The sequence below is a fragment of the Ornithodoros turicata genome, chromosome 8 (assembly GCF_037126465.1).
Source record: "Ornithodoros turicata isolate Travis chromosome 8, ASM3712646v1, whole genome shotgun sequence".
Lineage (NCBI taxonomy): Eukaryota > Metazoa > Arthropoda > Arachnida > Ixodida > Argasidae > Ornithodoros > Ornithodoros turicata.
In genome coordinates, this window is record NC_088208.1 from 10,490,659 (window position 1) to 10,512,645 (window position 21,987).

General features: G+C 46.8%; 1 protein-coding gene across 2 annotated transcripts; it reads left to right on the forward strand.

Annotated features, from left to right (window-relative positions):
* Window positions 1-3,799: 3,799 nt before the first annotated feature.
* On the forward strand, window positions 3,800-20,662 carry LOC135365929 (acetylcholinesterase-like). 2 transcript variants are annotated; one of them, XM_064598591.1, is made up of 6 exons: window positions 3,800-4,826; window positions 6,975-7,748; window positions 9,617-9,821; window positions 14,573-14,755; window positions 17,241-17,515; window positions 20,374-20,662. In XM_064598591.1, exons 1-6 carry the CDS (start codon window positions 4,555-4,557, stop codon window positions 20,549-20,551), a joined length of 1,887 nt encoding a protein of 628 aa, XP_064454661.1. In that variant the 5' UTR covers window positions 3,800-4,554; the 3' UTR covers window positions 20,552-20,662. The 2 variants fall into 2 exon arrangements, with proteins under 2 accessions (XP_064454661.1, XP_064454662.1); XM_064598592.1 differs by lacking the exon at window positions 14,573-14,755.
* The last annotated feature ends 1,325 nt before the right edge of the window (window positions 20,663-21,987 follow it).

Here is a 21,987-nt window from a genome sequence, read left to right on the forward strand (position 1 = left end):
AACAACAACAACAGCAACCACTGCCGCTACTTGGAGGCATTGGAACCCCTGGTATCGGCGAAGGCCATATTAAACTTCATCTATTACTCTCCTGTGGAGTTCATTGAGGAAATGACGCAAAAGCTCTGTCTGAATCATCCGCGGGGGGGGGGGGGGGCACTCAAAAAGAGAGAAGACGGGGGGGGGGATCTTCTGAATCTTCTGCGGAACGAATCTAGATATGGCAGCGCGCGGAGTGGGTTAATGTGTTCTTTGGCACATTACATGGTGGCATGCTATTCTATGAATGGCTCTCAAAAGAAGACTTCATCTGAATGATGGCAGTTGGCGCCAGCCGTTGTAGGCATCAGCATGAAATGCACCAGCAGTTGTATCCGAACCCACACCTTCTGATTGCCGGTCAGGGATGCTACCAACTACGCCGTGCTAGCTACGCTCTCTTCAAGGTATAAAGCCACGCTAGGAAACACGGGTACACGACATCGCTACCAGTTACTCTCACATTCACACAGACGGACACACTCGTGGCGCTTCCGCATCTTTCTTAAGAAACGTTGGCGTGGATGAATTACGACGAAAACTTTACCGCATAACATGACCATAGCTAACCACCATTTCCAATGATATCATTCCCTCTACTGATTTACTGAAAATGGGAGGAGGATCCTATCTTGGACGCATTGGAAAGACAGATAACAGAAACGATACGCGGTGACAGAGGGTGTCCGTTATCAGCGGCAACGGCTAGTGTGACACGGAGAGGGGTCAGCTGGAGGGGTGGGGCAAGGCTCCCTCTCACGACGCTTCATGAAATGAGGGTGGCCGGCGCTTTGTGCGTCTCAGGACGATGATTTTCGAATATTTCTTTTCAGCTGTTATCCAGTGCGACAGGGAACGTGTCTTTGAATTGGTTGGGATATTTCCTACATGCGCTGTGTATGTCTCAAGAAAAAAAGGAAAAAGTAAAACCCAGCGCTCTCTTTTGGTGATATTTCGGGTTCAAACCTCAAAATTAAAGTGGGCGCTAAAATACAAAAAAAAAACTTGCTCTCAAATGAAAGTCCGTGTTTTAATTCGTATAACACAAGCAAAATTAGTTCACGCACAACTACCGTTTAGAAGAAAAAAGCAATGAAAACCGAGCCGTCTTTGGCGGCAACGAATGCAATCCCCAGGAGGGAAAGATTGGCGGCATCCAATGAGACAGCAGGAGAAGCGCGCACTAGCCTATCGTGGCCGTGTGGATTTGGAACGGGTCCGATACTAGTGCTCCGTATATAAGCGCCATGATGCGCATAGCTTCATTTTTCAATACCTATTCACTGAATTGTAGCCCACAACAGTTCTCGCGAATGTTCCACTGACAACATTTATCTTCACGTCCTTCGGACAGCGACGCCAGTCCGCTTCGCAACACGCCTTATGTTTTCCACCGGGACTGCTCCATGGCCTGGCACGTGCGTGCACGCGCAGCATGTACTAAAAACACCGATGCACGACCTCAAACGACGTTCACTGCTTAGCGCCGAAGCAAGAAAGAGCCCGGTATAATTTGGATAGTAGCTCCGTAATGGAATCAGAGTTTTGAATGATGACAACAAGTACGAAATTAACATAGCGTAGAACGTAATTTGAAGTTAACTTGTCTTTTTTATTTTAGTGCCGCTTTAAACTTCCTGCGAAGAAGAGCGAATTACAACCGACGGTAGCCCAGGCAAAAGGTGCCAGAAGATAAGTACTGGTGACCGCACCTTTTTGAGATAATTATACTTTTTTAGAGGAATTAATAACACGTCAGGTGAAGCACCCTGTATAAAGAATGTGTGAAGGATTTAGAAAAAAAAAAGCTCTGTGTAGTGGAAAAAGCCCCCTTTTTCTAGATATTATTACACGTTAGCCTGCCAAGTGGCTGATAGAAAATGCCTTCGAGGTAGCGGCGCACAAATTCGCTACGTGAAATACGTCAGCGTTGTTTGTGTTTGCGACCTCACGCCACAACACATTTTCGAGCGCCATGCTCGCTCCATGCTTCTCAATCGCTTTCTGCCTTGAGCCCCACATTCTTCCTTCTTTCTTCCATCACCCGATCGTCATACGATTCTACACGTTTTCTTCACAAATGCTACGGCACTTCGAAGTTCAGCGGAAGTCTTTGTCACATTGTTACATTTTTGAACTGTATTGCGTTTGTTAGTTCACTGTTTTTGTACATTAATGTCGTATAAGTCGTTTACTATGAATCGTTTGAACGCTCGAACACGTGTGTAACATGTACGACTCCTCAGTTATACGCGAATAATTTGGAGCTCTGAAGCAATCAGAAAAGCGTCGCTACAAGTCGAAGTTGTTTATGACCGGTATACAACATGACGCGCTGCACGTCGACAACTGGACAGACCAACCACAAAACATGCCGCCGATCCAATCGCATTATAGTTTATGTAATATTTCAGCCGACCCAGTTCAGTGCTCATACTGTGTAAGCGCCAAAGTCGTCGCCAAGCGAGTTTGCGCCCAGGGCAGGGCAAATCTGAAGCGCATCACCTATTGCCGTCAGAATCTCTGTAACCAAAGACGATGAAACACTCGTTTGCACTGCCGAGATCATAAATTAAAATTCCCTTTGTTCCCACTTTATACTGTCCAATCAACCCGCCAGGGCCCTCCGTTCGGCGCGCTGTCTGGCGACGTCGCCCGGGTCGCCCGCTACGACTCTGGTAAGCGTACAAGTCACTGGAAGCGTACAATAGGTGATTTAAGAAAATCCCAGTGCTCCCTGCGCACGCGTTGCCTTCGGGAGATAACTGGAATGGGGAAGAGATAACTGTTCTTCACGTTTCGTTTTCGCTGACCTCGTGGACTATTGACCGATAGAGAAGGAACCAAAATAAATTGGAGGCCTTCTCCTCTGTTACCAGCAAGTTGCCATGGGCATGTTTCACGACATTTGGGGGCACTCCGAACCGTATTCTGCAACGCCATTTGTGGTCGTGTAGCCGGAGGCTTTTCCGTACATAGGCATGTATCGCCTACACTGCAGCTCTGAAAAATCGTGGCACAAGGATTTCCACAAAAGAGATGACATTCCCGGTACGGCGGCAAGGCACGGAACACGCCGGACACGACCGTCTAGTAAAGGCGCTCAACGCTAGAGGAGGGAAGTTGGCGCTGTGGTCGCCGGACGAAACTTTAGTGCAACAGGCCCATAGTTCAAAGCGGCGCTAAGCTCTCTGGGATTTTCTCAAGTCGTCTATTACTTCACCTTAGGTGAGCTGTTTGATCGCGGCGTTTCAGAAATCAGCGCTAATTTGCTACCGTGCGCCGATTCCTGTTAGCATCGTTTATTTGTACACAGGTATCGTAAAGGGAATCTCGCAAAGGCGATGTCACGGAATCTTTCCGTTTAACTGCATTGATCAAACGATTCATTCGTTCTGCTTTGTGCGGAAACTGATGAGAAGTGAAATATAGGGATGGGAAGCAAGCGTGCTGGTGTGTACAATCAGATGGCAACATCGCATGCAATGTTGCCATCTCATGAAGAGTGATTTCGCCACGCTTTTTGTATCGGGTTGTGTGCTCGAAGGATACACTTTTTGCGGCATGCCCAATTTGCATGAAAATAGCGATCACTCCAGTCGAAAACGGCGGCTCTTTTGCCCACACCTAGCGGACGCTCCCTGCTGACTGCAGCGCCGCCACCAGTGTGACGCCAGGCGCGCAAACTGGTCTATTCGCTACGTGCGTGTGGTCAGCGTCGCTACGGCGTCGCTACGCTAGGTCAGTGTGCGCCAGTGTGACGTCAGGCGCGCAAACTGGTCTATTCGCTACGGAAGTCTGTCTCTGCGCAGGGGAGAGGGTAAAGTTTGGAGCAATCACGTGATCAAGTGTCTGTCCAATCCCAAGGCAGCAATAATGGAGTACTCGTTGACGCGCATGAGTACACAGAAGATACCACGTGCGCCTCATCTTGAGATGCTACCCCTTATTTGGGAGAGGCCCCAATGAGGTCGCGCCACGGACAATAGGGGAGTGTGGGAACTAGGGAGCTGCTCCAACAGGTGACCTACCTGAATAGCGGACGCTCAAGTAGGATTAAGAGTTTCAAATCTGCCCTAATTTCGTCACGGTTGATTTCCCGGAACGACCTCCTCCCTCCACACCAGCTGCGGACGAAGTCGCGTTCTACGTCAAAAGTCATCAAACAGGATACACGAGTGAGTACAGCGGAAGCTTTGACGATACGCCATTTTGATCGTTATATTGGAACATCGACCACCTGATTGTATGGAACAGCGAGAAGTGTTTGTGGTTTGGGGAGTTCCAGTTACGTGATTCCCAATCAAGGAAAGCAAAGTAAAGGGAGTACCGTGGAGGTCGACGCCTGGAGACGCGACACATTTTGAAAACAGATCGTGTATTGTCCGTGTGCTTCGTGTCTCGGGTTCTTTTATTTTTTTCCTGACATTCAATTACACGTGAACCGCTATATTTAGTAAAGCAGCCTTTCGCTTCCTCTAATAAGCAATCATCATTGTCATCGTAATCATTGACATGGAAGAAGACAACGCGTTCGCACAACACCTCATCGCACGAAGTCTTTTTCTAGAACCATGGTTTGTGCCAGTGCAACCCTGCTTATGTGAAATACACTGGCGAAAGCCACGGACGGAACCATTATATACAGGAGTGACTTTCAACAGCAACGGTATGCTTCAATCACTCCGTCACGTTGTGAGCCCGGGTTCTGAAAGCCCATTTATGTCGTACATGGTGCACACTTTCTGGAGTCGGCGAAGTGCTGTTTCACCTGCGCATGATTTGAAGTGAGTGTCTAGCTGTCTAGTTATTTTAAGTGTACCGTATGAATCTATAAAACTGCATGTTGCTCGCGAGCCTCATGATCTCGACATTTCTGACACATAATAGTTATGTAAAACATTTTGTAGACGCATAGGTATCCAGTTTCAGGTATTGTTGCGTCAAGCAGGTGCTGAGTACGTTTTCAACTGGCAACGCTGAAAAGACTCAATGCGCGGTGTCTACGGTTAAAATCAGGCAAAAAAGGCTGGAACCGCTTTCCCGATATCGCATGATCCTCTAGAACTTCGTGATGCAACATAACAGAGGGGCCTAACAGTTTCGGGATGGATGTAGTTCCGTAACGCGATCACTCGTTTTTAAAAATTAGTGAAAGCGTTTGGAACGTAAATGCCGCATAGAAGTGAACTAGAACCGGTTCCAGCGCTTCCTCACATATTCACATCAGCATGAAACCAAGAGGTGAACGTATTGTGCCAGTCTTCTTCTCTTCTCAGGTGCTGCTTACGCGACATGATAGTTTATTCCTCGAAAGTATGACTGCATGGCACCGGCTGACTTTCTCCTAGCGCAAATATCTTTATCATTAAGTGTACAACAGTATGACGTCTCATTTACTGGTCCCCCATCTTGTACTGCAAGGGTGTCGAATAAAATTAATTACCAAGGTCGAAAAAAGTGGCGAGTTGCAAATTTGCGAGAGTTGCGTCGTTCGAAACCGGTTTGATCCGGTGATCATGAACGCAGCCATTTTTATTGTCACGTGCACGCTGACGTTCCGAGTGACGTATGACATGTCATCGAGCAACGTGACAACGCGCTCGCACGTCCTCATGTGCGGCGTTCATTGAAGTCCAGGATTTTATAATGTTCGTGAAATGACGCAAGCACCGTTTCTACTGCTATGCAGTGTTTACAGTGCCATATGATTACAGTGGTGTAGAGCCAAATCGGTAAAGACATAAAAGCAGCTCAACTCAATTAGTTTGAGGTGCTGAAAACTGGGGCGATGTTTAAATTTGCTAATAAGCTTTCAAAGAGGTAGTGGTGCAAATATTGCCCCTTTTGATAGGAGGGATGTGTTACAGGAACAGGACGTCCATCCCCGAAGAAGAAAAAAACTAAAAAAACACTCCGCTCCACAACTGAATGCAATGAGCATGGGGAGCGATTTCGCCAGGGTATTGCGGCTACATAGCAAAAAGCTATCGGGATAGATGGCTCCCGCGCTGTCTAGACATGGACAGTGACGAGAGATAATTAAAAGCTTGAAAACAAAAGACAAGTTAAGAGCCGAGCAACTAGTTATTTTCAGTAATGCGTAGACAATGTATAGTAAGTTTAGCTGCTGCTATGCTCCCCTACAAATAAATTTTGAAAGATGTACGTAACAGAGCGCGCAGATTTATGTTTGCAGAAATATTGCTGTAAAAGGTACGAAGTTGCATAACGCAATAATAACACTGCGAAAAGTAACGATTAAACTTATGTGCATCGTCTACACAATTTACGTAGTAGCAATGCAAGGACTAACCTCTTCAATATCATGGAGACCGGAGACAATTGCCTGATTTCACTGTTATATTCGAATTCAGCACATTTCATTTTATGCACCACAGAAGTATGTTCGAGACCTGTACGCAGCAGTAATACGATGGCTCTTCAGTACCTTAGAAATAAGACCGAACTGGCTGGTTTCGTAATCAAATTTGCATTCATCATATCGAAATCATTGACAAATGGTACATTTGATTTCTGTACCACCCAAGACCCACGCCATAACGGCTATTCCATAGGCTTTGTTACTTCACACTTTCTAGAAGTACTTGCTTCCGCCCCATTGCTCTCTACGGACGTACTAACAACATCGGCAGTGTCGAAGTAGCGTATCCACTCAACGCCTGTGTAACGTTTCGTGGTAGTGTATAGTGAACTGCTGTGCCAAAATAAATTCTCGCCATAGTATCATAACGTTTTTCGCTCTAACGATGGTCTGACCTAGTCGTCATCAGACGAGCGACAGCGATAACTTCGAAGCTTCTTTATAGTAGGCACGATTCTAGCCCTGCTCTTTTCGGCCTCAACGTAGGCTTTGCTATGCACGACAAATGGATTGTACGTTCTTATGCGACTTCCTCATTGTTAATTTGCAGACACCATCTGTCAGCAAGGCAGCTTGCCTGTATGCTCACTACTCTTCTATTCGTCGCCATTATGGTCCTGGTGATATCCACCATACTCAACAGTACCGAAGTCGAAAGTTCCGAAACCAGCAAAGTTTACGTCTTTTTGAAGGGACGCGGGAGGGTAGAAGGCTCTAGCGTTCCTGTCTTAAAACTGCAAGCTAGGGCGTTTCTGGGAATCCGATACGCGGCGCCACCTGTATCTAGCAACCGATTCCGTCCACCAACACCTCTCGTCAGGTCTATTGACTCCCAAATTGAGGATTTCCAGATGTTGCTGCCCTGTCCACAGAAGCAGAGGGAAACGTCTGAGGACTGCCTCGGCCTGAACATCTGGACCCCGTATAGCCACTGTAAGGAGACTGGGGAACAGTGCAAGAACCTCACCGTACTCTTCTTTCTTCACGGTGGACTGTTTCAATTCGGAGCTAACAGCGACTACGACGGTCGTTACCTCTCAGTCTATGGTCATTTGATTGTCGTGGTACCGAACTACAGGCTGGGGACCTTTGGCTTCCTACAGTACGACACCGTCGAGGCCCCAGGGAATGTAGGGCTGATGGATCAACATGTGGCGCTGATGTGGACACAACAGAACATCGAAAGCTTTGGCGGTAACCCTTCTGAAATCGTGCTTATTGGTCACGAGGCAGGTGCCAAATCTGTTACACATCTGGTGCGGAAGTACAGTGGGCCCATGAACTTGAAGAGGATGATCTTACTGAGCGGAAGTGAATACACAAGGTACTCATTTAAGATACTCCTTCATAGAGTAACGCCACGCTCAAAGTAACGCAGAGCACCTGTGTAGAATATTGAGGGAAATTTAAAAAAAGCGAGAAAAGGTACGATTCCAGACCAATTGCCACAGAGGCTCTTTATCACATGCTCATCAAATGTATCACAAGACCCACACAATGCGACCTCTGCAATATTTTAAATAATAGCGTTTATCTAAGTACTTCGTAGTTTTAGAACAGTTTTTACTCAGTCGCTTATTATCTCACAGCCAAGATATACTCTGACTGAAGAGAGCAAGGACTTGGGCTTGTTGCTAAGACATGAACAGATCAATTACGGTGCAGTAACCCAGATGAGTCCAGGACGGCGACGAGAGTGACGACAAACAACGAACCACTGCAAACTATGGAACGGCACGACAAAACAACAGTGGTTCGTTGTTTGTCGTTATTCTCGTCGTCGTCGTGGACTCGTCTGGCTCTCTGCATTGCAGTTGTTCTCTTCAAGGTATGGTCTACTAAACGTACGTGCTCTTCCTAACTTGATCGTACGAGTGTTTAACTTGTTTCACGTGGTTCGGTATTGTTTTGCGCGTCGTAGCCATTGCCTCTCGCGCTCCACTGAACCTGACCTCCTCCTTACGATGTCGTGTCGCTCTGAATACTAAGGAGTTACAAAGCGATACGGTATTTGAAATTGAGCAAATGGAATAATGGGACTGTAAAAGCAACTTTGTCACTAAAAAATGTTGCGTAGAAAATGTCTGCACTGTCCTTCAAGCAGTGTTGTACCCGTTACCGAAATATGGTATCGCGATACCGATACTCGTTACTTGAGTAAAAAGTATCGAAATACCGATAACGATACTTCTTTTTTAAAGTAACGAATACCGCTACCGTTACTAAAAAAAAGTAACGCGATACTTTGCCCGATACTTTTGTTTGAAACACGAAGATGATGCAACATAGAAATACTGTATCGCTTACGTAAACAGTTTTGCAGTAAAAAGACAGCAGACTTTTATCAATAGCTCGTTCTGGAACTCGACTTCTGCCATCCTTTCAGGCCGTGGTCTCTCCGGCAGTTGGCAGAGACCAGTATGACAATTACGTTAGTGTCAGGCCCGCACACCCTGGAGTCCGATTACCAAGGAATCCTATCCGAATTTAACAATACCACAGTATATGTGAGCGTGACCCAGTGCGACACGGCAGCTAAGCAGTGGAATCCAGAGCGTACTGTCAATGACTTGACCTCTGTTCGTTGACCTCAACTCTTTTGTTGTGGTTATTTTCTCTAGTTTCTAAGAAAAGCAGTGAACATGTGTTTGGTATAGTAATTCTATAATTCCGGTTACGGAGCACTTGGACATGTCCACAGGCTTCTTGTCGACGGCTAGGCGAACCATTGACAATGAACAAGAGTGAGAAATGTCGTCGGTGAAGAAAGGGTGGGGCACTAAAAAGTATCGGTATCGGTAACGATATGGAGATCGCGTTATCATAAATTTGTAACGGAAATACTCTTCCGATACCAATTTTAAAAAGTATCGCGATACGCACTCCGATACCGAAAAAGTATCGATTACAGTAACGGCGTTACTTGTAACGGCGATATGTACAACACTGCCTTCAAGTGATAATGGGTCCTAAATTGTAGAGCTTTCTGGTGCGTAGACAGGACTGCGATAGCGATGTGGCTTTGACTCCTCCGTACATTTTTCATGAGTCCGGTGTCGCTTATTCCCCGGTGCCTTGAGGTGAACTTGGAGCTAAAAATCAGAACAAATTCGAAAAATCAGAATCCCATTGCTGGTGGTGATGTGAGGGATGAACTAATGAACTAACATATCATTCATATTGTTCCCAAAGGTATGGAGCTGGCGGTGGTAAGGCGATCGAAGTATTGGTCCAGGCTGTCTGTCAGAGACATGTGGGAAAAGCAAATGCCTCTGCTCTGGCGTGCCTGAGAAGCTTGCCCTTCCCGAGTTTCCTGGACGACGCGCTGCCGAATTTTTTCCCCAGGTTCGATCTCACACCTCCGGATACTTCGGTCGCCTCTCAGAATGCCTCCGAGGTAAGGGTACTACCAGTACCATATGCCTTCTTTACTGGCCATCGGCTATCTATGCGAAGTGTACCCATGGGATATCATACAGGGTGTTCAAAATTAAGCTTTCACGAGCGCAACGCAAACACAGCGATGACAGGAAACCGGATGATAACTTTACGCTACTTGTGTAAGAAACAGGTGCTGCTAATTATGTAGCACCTGTTTCTTACTCAAGGAACAGAAAAATAGCACCAGTTTTCTTTTGTTCGCCAATTTATAAAGTGGTAGTGAAAGCTTAATTTTGAACACCCTGTGTAATGTGGAACACTAAGAAATAGTCAACACTACGGACCACTCAGATTTGACCACTTAAAAGAAAAAGGCTCAAGAAGAAAACAAGTTTATATTTCACGTATTTTCGGGTATGTATTTCCAACTGCGTGATGTCGCACAAAAAATAAGTAAACACAAGAAGGAAGCAAACTAAAAAAAGCAACAGCACGTTCTGATTAGCTGGTTCAAAGTACTTCCGGAGGTTAAGCCGAAGGTACCTCAGGTATTGTAATTGCAACTAGATAAATGTAAATCAATATGTATCTCCAAACGTACGTTGAACGTCCTGAAACGTCAGCATAAGGGTCAAAGTTCAGAGCCGCAGGGTACATGAAAAAGGAGTAAACGACGAGGTGAAAAATACAGGCAATACGCGCACACGAAACCATTTATACTAGGTAACGGCAGTTACCTACAGTTACAGTTGTATACAAGGAAAGTGTATTACGACGAGTGCGGCGATTAGATAGCCATAATAAGTTAAACTTCGCAAATATACGTTCATAGTTGTAGTAACGAAAATGAATAAAAAATAACGAAGACGGTTAAGAGCATCAACTCTTACTATATACAAATTATGAACAAGACTTTCGTATCGTACAGTATAGGCTGCACCCTTCTTTAGGTTCACCCTGGAGAAGTGCAGCCTACTGTACGAAAGTCTTGTTTTTAATTTGTATATAGTAAACAGTAGATGCTCGTAATCGTATTCGTTTTTTGATTCTGCATCACCGGAAACTTGCACATTGGTTTTCTTCACGTTCTACGATAAAGAAAATGACATAAAAAGCACCATGAACAATACATATGAAGTGCTTTTGTACAGACTCAAGTTCCGAAGCGATTGTCGAGTTACAACTATTACAAACAACTGCACATATGGTTCAGCACTCCTGCACATTTAAGCGTTGATATTCGGGTGATTCATTAATACCCCGAATAATCCAATCAGCGCCATCAAAAGGAAGTCATATTCCTGTTACACCGAATCAATCGCACAGGATGGGATAGAAGTGGTCCACACGTACTTCCATGGTGCCACACCCCACTTTTTCTGAGATGAAATCAATTGCAATATTGCATATGCCGAAGGGCACTCCTTAGGAGGGCATTAGCAAGCTCCTAAGACAATCCCTTAATTAATTGTCAATACTTTTTACTGTAACTGTAACTTTTTAATTATAAAAGCTTCGAAGTTGTCCCAATGAGAACATCAGTTCCTTTTGGTCACCTGATATCGTAGCCGTTTTCATAACAAAAATCCGTTCGGTAGATCGTCCGCAAAAAATTCGTGAAGGAACACAGTTTTTTCTTCTTTATTTTGTTAATTGCGCATCTTCGGAGACGCGTATTTCGTCCATCTCCAATGTGAGAGGAGGAAAGACACTATCGAGAGAGCACACTATCGCCTCTTGCGTCCTGGAAAAAGATTAAAAGAAAACAGAAAATACAACACAAGATAAGGGCATCTCCGATAGAGTCACTTTGAGTCGATTGACATTTGTTTTGTTTCCGCAAGTTCAAGCTCATCATCGACCCATGAGGTGGCACTGTGCTCCTCTACCCTCTCACACTGGGGATGAAGGAAATACGCGTCCCCGTAGATGCGCAATGAAAAAAATAAAGAACTGGTGTTCCTTCAAGCATTTTTTGCGGACGATCTACCAAACGGATTTTTGTTCTGAAAATGGCTACTATATCAGGCGACCGAAAGGAACAGATGTTCTCACTTCGTAGCTTTTATAATTAAAAAGTTAATTGTTCAAAGTTAAGCATATGCTATATTGTAATTGATTTCATGTCGGACAAAGTTATTATATATATATATATATATTTAAAAAATATGTTCACACTTTGGTTGGACACCCTGTATACCTGAAAGTCGGGCACATCAGGCACGCTGGACAGATTGTATTCGCTTTGTGCGCGCCAGATACTAGGCAGGTAGACGAACATGTTAACACGTGTGTAGCACGACTAAAACCAGTCTTCTACGGAATTTTCCAACATGAAAAAGTCAAGCTAGTCCCTGTATGGCTTAGGATTTGGGTTTCCGAGCCATTAAATTATTTTGCTACTTCTCTACTTTTTTCTGTTCTACTTTTCATAAAAGTATCTTACAGTACAACAATACCGCGGAATGAAGGATGGCGTTACCTTGAAAGGAACATAAATGGAAGGGGGGTTGATCCCTTGTGTCCTTTGTGATTTATGATCGATAGAAGCACAAATAACAAAAACGCGCTGTCCTTCTCCTCCTCAAGAAGGTCGAAAATGCGACGCGCGCTTTCATTGGTCTCCGCGATTCGTCCAACGATAGGTTATAAACGATTTGCCCAATCATCCGGAACATCATCTGAGGTGATTAATCCGATGCATCTCCTCCATGGATTGTCTCCTTAGAGGAGCACGGGAGCCGCTTGTAACTTCTTTTCTACTGCCATCATATAAGAACTGTACCTTCAGCAACCGTTACCAAAATATCACCTTTGAGGAGGGCGAATCTACTGAGAAATCTATTTTGCAAGAGAGCGCCAGCGGCGACGACCTCGCTCAGCGGCTCTTCGCGTCTCGTGACGTAAGTCGGCGGATCAGTTTCCATTGGTCACCTTGATTCACCTGGTAGCGAGAGCGACAAGTCGAGACGCGAGACGGGCGGCGCGAATTGCGACTGAAAAATAAAAGAAAGCAAACAGAAGGCGTCGCCTCGTTATTGGCGAGCAGACCTCTGCAAAACTCACTCAGGCTCACTCACGCTCAATTCGGCCAATGAACTGACTGTGAGTAAGCGAGCAGAGAGGTGAGCGGGCAGTGAGCGTGAGTAAGCGACACGACGAGCATTTGGGCTAGTTCGTGCGTCTCGTTTACTTCATCGTGAGCAAGTAAGCAGAGAGGTGAGCCGGCAGTGAGTGAGCGTGAGGGAATCAGCGGAGGGCCGAGCTGGCGGCCAGTGAGTGAGCCGAAGGCTGAGCTGGCGGTGAGTGAGCGTGAGTGAGCGAGCCAAGAGCTGAGCGGACGGTGAGTGAGCGTGAGTGAGTGAGCTAAGAACTGGGTGGGCGATGGGGGAAACTTGAATGAGCGAGAGTCAAAACTGCCGAGGAGCTCCGGGCTATCTGTCTGTATGAAGGTGCGAACGCTACAGGCGGGAAGACGTGTTGCCCCTGTTAACGGCTGTTACGGAAGGCGTCTTAATGCGCCCATTGTTTCTGAATGGCTGCCTTCCCGTGGCTTCACCGACGAACAAGGACTGTAGCTTGCTCCGCTCAATGCATGGTAAATTGCGCATACACTCCGTGAAAACTCACTGCGTTCTCAGCGCTCGTTCATGGGCTGCGCAACGACTGATTCTTCGTGGAAAGCAATAACATAAGCGTGAGTAACAAAAGACCACAAACGAAGAGTTGAGCTGGAAGTAAGTGAGCGAGTCTAGAGGTGCGCGGGCGGTGAGTGAGCGTGAGTGAGTGAGCAGAGAGGTGAGCGGACAGTGACTGTACGATCCTAGAGATGAGCGGGCGGTGAGTGAGCGTGAGTGAGCGAACCGAGAACTGATCGGTCGGTGAGTGAGCGAGCCGAAAGTTGAGCGGCCGGAGAGTGAGCGTGAGTGAGTGAGCAGAGAGGTGAGCGACAGTGAGTGAGCGATCCTCGAGATGAGCGGGCGATGAGTGAGCGTGAGTGAGTGAGTGAGCGAGCCGGGTACTTGGTGGGCGGTGACTGAACTTGAGTGAGCGGGAGTCAAAACTGCCGATGTCTGTTGGCGAGGCATATGACGTTGCAGACAGACAGTCGAGAGGAGCAGGTTTTCTGATGCGCGAAATTGCAAGCTCCCTTGCGCTCTAGGATTACTAGCTACACCCATACTTTTTGTGCCAAAAATGTGCGCCAGAGCTAGACCTGGGCGCCGATGGCACCTCGACGCTGGTTTTTGGGTCGACGGCGGCACGCGCATGCATATGCTAACCTATGTCATGCGTCGATACCATTGCGGCGGTCGAACGGTGTCTAACATGGTACGTACCATGTTGACAAAGCGTAACAAAGCGTGCAGAACCACCACCAAGCGTAACAAAGCGCGTGGTTTGCTATTCGGTAAAAAGCACAACTGTCGGCCATCTTTTTTTTCTTTTCCTTTTTTCAGGTTTACGTGTTTTGACATGCTGTCGCAAGAACAGAACCCTCCAACTTGATTGAGTTACTGAATTACCTTAGTATGCAAAACCCTCCAACTGGATCAATCAGGATTAAGCTCATCGGTGCGACGGGTTGTCGGCGGCGCCGGCAAGTCGGCGGCGCACAGGTCTACCAAGGGCTTGTAATCCTAATTTCTAGTTCTCCCCGCATATTTGTTCTCGAGTGCTTTAAATCGTGTCATTTGAAATCTGTAAATTTGCAGTGCATCGAATGTCTGCGAAATGAAGCTACTTGTATTTTCGTAACAACTGCAGGTGTCTGGCATGGATGTACTCCTGGGATACGTGGAAGACGAGGGCTCCGGCATGATCGTGGACCTGTTCAATACATACCTGAAAACGCTACGACCTGGGAATGCGGAACCATTCGTCTTCATGTTGAGGCGGTTAGGGTTTACTCTCAAGGATGCGGAGGAGATCGCCAACGCGTATTACAGAGTACGTGTAAACCTACGTCATTCATTAGCTGTAAGATGCATAATTTGCGCCGCGGGGATTTCTAGTCTGAAACAAAACTGGAGCGGCAAATTAACTGTATGCGTACAAACACGCACGTCATGTCTGAAGTCGGCAGCTGTTCACATCACAACTGTGAAATTTTGTGTTCGCATGCGACTCTGCAAGCGATCAGTTTTCATAATTGAGCGCGTCATCTGCAGTGTCGTGAACTAGTCAGCCTGTGGAATCTGAGCACAATGGGAAAGGGGCAAATCCATCAAGATGGGTCGCCATGCCGCCGAAATTTCCCGCTAATGGCGAACAGGTTAAACGGCGAAGCGAGACTTTTGTGACAAAATATTTCCCAAATGGCTTCTGCAAGTACGTATTCTGTTGAACTATCTTGGAAATCACCTTCAAATTACCATTCAGTATAGACATTTACATGAATAAACATTTTTCGCTGTCATTGTTGAGCCTAGTACAAACCGCGATCCCGAGAAAATCGTGAGAAAATGCCACGGAAGACTAGCATTGCGCGTTCTATGACTGTATGACTGTATGCATATCTTTTCTCATTTATTACACTACCGAGCCGTGTTTTGAAATGAAAAGATCACACCGTCAACCGTCCCGGTGTCACTGTAGAAAAATAAAATAAAATAAGACGGTCTGTTCGGCCAATCACTTCTACTAGCGAGCGGTTCTGCTGCTCAGTGCATTTCTCTCTCCATCCATACGGCGGCGATAGAAGTAGTCGCAAAATTCATTGTGTTGGTATGCGCTAGGGGTATCTGTTTCAATCCCACCTAATCCAGTTTCTCTAAAATGGCGGTACCCCGTAAATAGGGGACATATATTACTTTGGATACACCGGAATTAATTACTTGGAAATTACTGGCTCGTGATTGGCCGGAGAGCTCAAAAAGCGGGTGGAGCTTCACGTAATGGGTAAGTTCCATTGATGGACAGTCTTTCTTTTTAATAGACGGCTTTGACTTCGAACAAACTGAGTAAAAGTACGCCATCATTCTGAGCGCTTGGGTGTGAGCGCACTTGTGGTGAACGTTTGTGTTTACAGCGTAGATGAGCACCGTTCGGTGATTAGGGAAAATAGGAAATGAAAGAGCTATAAAGAAGAAAAGAAGAAAAAGATGGCCAAATTGGCCTGAGGCCAAAGTAGGAGGACACGAACACATGCTGCACCATACACACTTTGGTCAGTCGGCCAAAAGTCGTTTGTAATCTTTGTTAATTTGATTACTTCGACTTTGCACTTCATCGAATATCAGATCGGTCGCGGTCTAGACTAGGCTTGCTGATCATTAGTGTGTACTAAAGAAATATATCCTGCATTATTTCAAGACATTACCTGAATAACGCACAAAAACGGTGAGGCGCCGTTCAAACGCAGTTAAAATACGACTTCATCGCATACCTTTTGGCATCGCATGCTCCATGGCATGGTATTGGCATCGCATCGCAACCACATTGCCAATGATATACAAATAAATAAATGAATGAAAATGAAATGAATATCGTTTTCTCTCCCGATTTGTTGAAAATGGCAGCCGTATGCCGTTTTTCTCGATCTCGCAACATTCTGGATGACTGTTGGCTCCTGCCGGTGTGATGCGTGTGAAGTGGATTTTTAGCGGTGGAGATCCAGTGCGACTATTGGCAAACCTTGACAGCACCGATTACATTGACTAATTCCCTTGGCTTCCGACAGCGCTAACCGCGGTTACACGTAATCGCGGTTTCCCGCAGTCACACGGAGGGCCAAACTGAGGTTACGCCACTAACCGCCGTTATAAACCGAGCTCGGTTTCGCGATGTAACCGAGGATATGAACGGTTGCCTTAACCGCGCCTATAGCGCTGCCGTGTGACATTTCCCGCAAGTAATCGTGTGCAAACTGTATATTTAATTATTGTTAGGCTTTTCGCTTACCATTATGCCCTTTTCTTTTTCTGATATACAACGCAGTCAGAATATACCTAGCGCTTGTGTCGCAATTACGTGGTCACTGCTCGCATGTCACAAACTGCCGTGTGAGAACAACAAACTGGTTCTGGTAGGTTGATTCGAAAAGCGGGCGTTATTGTGGGGACGACGAGGACGACCAGGATGAGCACGACGAGGACTCTGCGGCTCCTAAGTTCCAAGATTATAAATTAGACAGAGGGAAAGCGCTCGCACACCCACCAAATGTTAGGCTGATTCGAAAAGCGAGCTTTATTATGAAGACGATGACGATGAGGACGACGAGGATGATATCCGTCTCACTATTACCGGGGTTTGGTCAGGTAACGGTTGTTAAGCGTAACCGCGGTTAGGACTACACGTGTGGCAAGGGTGTAACTTGCCTTGCTTCGAAGTAATCCTTCCTTTTTCTGCCTTATCTGTCTTTCCGTGTCGCTGACTTTAAATGAATATCGGCTTGTGAAATGGCATGGTCACTTATTACTGGATTTTCATGCAGGGTACGGCCGGAAATCAGAGATTATGGAAGGAACACATGTGCGCGGACATCTTAGTCGTATGTCCTGTGCAGTACTACGCAGAGGCCCTGGCCCGAGGAGGAAACAACGTCGTGACTTATTACATGACACGTGACCACAGCGGTGTCGGTCCAGCACAGCACGGATATGTGAGAAACCTTCTCTTCGGCAGTCCCGTATTCCATGCGGGTTCCCTGGCGGCGCACTCCTTAAGCCGCAACACAATCACCTACTTCACCAATTACGCCAAAGGAATGTAAGTCGAAGGTTGCTTATGCTCTTCCCTACAATGGATGTTTGCGTGCTATAACTTTACGACCGACTTATACGCATACTAACATGGTTATGTCTGCCGATAACATCGAAGAATGGCTGCCGAAAAGGTGAGCCACCACGCAGGGGACAAGGGGGAGGGAGCGGGTGAGAATGGTCGCGGAAGGGGGAGCCGTGGTCTCAACTCAAGCTAATGACACATTGCGAACGCATTGCATTGGCCTGTGAGTGTAAAGTGATGACGTAGAAGAACAGAACACTTTTGTTGAATTCGAATGGCAGATCCGGAGCGCTTCCGGAGCAAGTTCTGCTGCTCCGCTGGGAGCAAGTCTGTTCTGTTGGCACATTAGGAACAGCGAATAAGTCTTTGAATGGGAACTTTGGAGCGGCATACAAGCCAAGGTCACTCCAAAGAGCAATCCAGAGTGCTCCGCTAAAACAGGCAGATTCAACCGGAATTCTCCGTGACGTATCACTTGTCACTCGCGCTTCTCATTTCCTGTCTCTTCTTCGCTAACATGGCCGCTTCGCAATGCGTCTCCGCTATGGTGGGCTAGAGTGACCACCATATCCTCGCCGTGACTGGTAGTCCGCGTCGTACGTTGACGATTTCGCTTCTTGAAGAAAACGACGAGTCAGACATTACCAGGGCAACGTTGAGTGTTGCCAAACATGGGATGGTCGTGGAACATGAGTACCACCTTCTTCCACCATCTTTGGCCGTTACATGTTGAATATGTCGTGTCAAAGAGGGAGTGTGGTGATGTACGCCGGAGTCCTCCTATAGTTTGAATGCTGCGAATCCACGATTGGAGCCGTCCTTCAGACCATTCAGCTTGCTAAGTTAGGTTCGGAGCTTCATGAAGTCCATGCTTCTCGGCAGAACATAGTGACTGCCTGAGAGCGGCACGAAATCCTACGTTTCCGCCGGTACCGTTACGGGTGTACTGTACGCGTGTTAGTAGCGTGTACGTGTACGTATTGTGATGTGTCGCCTGGACCGCCTCTTATGAGAAAGCAGCGCACTTTCATAAATGGCAAGGAACTGTTTGTCCATAGACATGTGAGGGGACGCAGAACATGGCAATGCTGTGGCTGTTGTACAACAGGGAAGCGCTGCAAGTCTAGCGCTCTGTAACTATTGCGTCGGATGTCATGTATCGTACATTCGAAATAAAATACCGATTTTCTTCTACCTGTATGACATTGGCCTTTACACCGTAGTGGAACTCCGCCCCATGTGATCCCTCGACGCCGGATAAGCACCGCTACAGTAGCCCATGCCCAACAAAGTTGTGTATAGTTATTTTGTGTGTGTAGTCGGCTGTCCTCCCCATTACGTGCAGAGTGCGATACTTCTGTACCTGCATGTGCATGATATGTGCGTCTTTACACAGAACATTTGAGGTAATAATGCTAAGATGGAAAGAACCCATATTGAAGCCCCTGCAACGCAAGCAGACGAAGTAGTTTTGTCTGCCACCCGTCAGGAATGCGGCGGACTCCTCCACGTCACACACTCCACGGAAGAGTCGTTGGACTGTGTGGATTGTCGGTTATGATATGAAGCGTTTTTAACCTGCACTTTAATGGCCGTCACCATGTTTGAAAAAAAAAAAGCGTGCTTGAACGTTATTGTCATCGTTCCCACGTCATACGATCGCTCAACTTCACCGCATAGCCCTCTCTTAACCAACCACCATCTAAAATCATTGCGCACGTAAGCTTTGTCTGCCTAATATGGCGACATGGAGCACGTGCGGCAGGCTAGGACTGCGGTTAGTTTCGACCACCTGGGGATCTTTTACCATGCGCTGGAACTCTCCGACACACGGTGCTGGAAGCAATTAATTTTTACGTCCCCCACATTGCTACTGTCCTCGGCCGTGATCGAACGAACCAGTATCTCATGTTTTGGCATTGTTTCAAATTGTTGGCAAATGGCATTGTTTTGTTTCCTGGTTCGTTGAAAACGGAAGGCGTGTGCTTTTGGAGACTTGTGCAGTTATGGTATTTGTCACAAGAGGGTGTCCGTCCCATGCTTTCCACAAAACAGGAGCGGTAAAGTTACCATTCTGTGCAATGGGTGGAGTTCACTGTGCTGTGTAGCGAAGCTCTGTTTTAAGAGTGGACGAATAAAATGAACGGATGAGATAAGGACGATACAAGCTGAAGCACAAAGCTTAACTCTGCTTTATAGGTTTGAATTATATCTCAGCTTTCTCAAGACAACCCACAATCTAAAGACGGAAAATCGCAGCATAGCACACGGATGTGATTCCGTTATTTTTCATCATTTGTTGTAAACAGCAGCCGTATGCCTTTTTCTTTGGACATCAGATGTGATCACTCGGTGTAATGGCGAGCACAGGAGCGCGTTAAATAGCGGCTCTGGAGCGCATGGGGTGCGCTCCTCTTTTGTTATACAGGACATCTCTTTCTGTGGAGTGGACTCTAGACACCAGTTGGAGTGCTTCTCGCGCTGTCCGGTTTGATTCACCTGAACCCTGAAGTGGTCTTGTTGGCTGCAGACAGCCATAACGGAAGACGCCGCTAAGGGAAGGGACATTCAGTGACACCCAGAAACCTAGAGGCGTTTTACACACACAACGCTCTCTTGGCTCAAAAACCCATTTAGCAGAGGCTCCGGGCCAGACAGACAGAGTGAATGGGGAGCCCTGCTCATAGCCGCTATTTAACGCGCCCCGGAGGCGCCTGAGCCGGCAGAGGGATTTTGCGTTTTTTTTTCTTTTTGCACAACTCGTAATGCCAGGGGCAAAGAATTACGTTTGCGCATCTATTATGTTTGGGAATGAATATATGTTTTCTACTTACTTGCAGTGTCAAAGGGATTCATCCAAAGACTATCAGCGAAGCCGGGTATGCCCTTCTCTTCAGACCGTTCCAGCTGGCCTTCAAAGGGACAAGTGGATTCAGCCTCAGGAAGAAGCAGTGCGACTTTTTGAGGCCTTTCTTTCAGAGGCATCAATACAAAGGATTACTTGATGACAATACATAGCACGTCTTCTTACGTAGCAAGACTTCCGAAGACAACGAAGTCGCGCCACACAAGTATTATCTGTATTCATGCGCCGTCAAAAGAATAGTACGAATGAAACTTTGTGCTCTATCGTGATGTTTTACTAAATCTCATAAGCACCTTGGTATATAACCTTCTCGTTGTTCTCAACAATTATTTCAGGATATCATTTGTCCGCGCAAAGGAGGTTACATTGACATGGCACACTACGGGGGAAAGGGTTACAACACGTCGGGTCACCTCATTTTTGAGAAGATAGCTCTGATTCCCGCCCCCACCGCGCGTTTTTTTTTTTTTCGTGGGTAAGGCTTGTAGCCCTTTCCCCCTCCTGTGGCGTGTCAATGGATCCTCCTCTCTTCGCCAGCTTGCGCTCAAACTACGAGCCTTGGCTCCGCCTGAAAAAAGAGGCAGAGCCAAGGGCTCATTTCCGAGAATTTAGTTCGGCAGTTGCCGTTGCATAACGAGTGGGGTTCCCGCAAGGAAAACGCCTTGGGAAATCTAGTCCGATTCAACAAATCAACATTGCGTCAATTGGAATGAAACACCAATTTTGCTACTTTCTGTAAGCTGAATACCAGCGCCCGTAACAAGCTCCCGTAGCTGAGCGTGGGCAAGCTTGAGGCAAGCGTGGTTCACACTACTGCGTTTCGTGGCGAGCGTATGCAGGCGAGCGTTGACTACAGTGGCAGCAGACGCAAGTTGGAACTTAACGCAGCAGAGCGCAAGACGCTCTGCAGAGTTCAACTTCTCGACGCACGCGCATATCCTCAAGCGGCAAACCATTCCACGCGTCCCGCACACTGAGGCACGTTGAGGCACTTCTCTGTGTGAGACGAATTTCAATATGGGCGCTGTGAACATGGATCGCATTGAGGGTGCAAGGAAAACTATGCAGCATTTATAACATTTCCTTCGAAGTGGCAGCAATTTCCGTCACGCCAGGCTCAAATGAGGACAAACCTTTCTGCCATAATGCTTTGTGAACAAAGGCCAGAAAATACGCGTATTAATTGACTGCTACAAGTGGTGCCCGCATGTATGTGAAGAGTCTAGCGTCGTACGCATGCGTACACACACATCTGCACGATATAAAACACAGTATAGGGGAACTGAGCTGTACCCAGCACTGACGACATCGAAGGATCCGCTTCCACAGCAGCGAAGCATTGCCTGTGACAACATATGGCTATAGCGTAAGATTTTTCTGGTACCGCCGGACACTACACGTCCACAATCTGTGACGGAAAACAATCGCTGGAGCCCGTGCTCCTGCTGCGCAAAAGAAACTGGCTATCATGTGCGGAAATTAAACGGTTCCTGACAGGACGTCGCATGTAATACGTTCATCCTGGCGACGGAGACTGAAGAGCCAAGTGACGTCGGCGGACCGACCATTGCCATGACATTCCATGTAG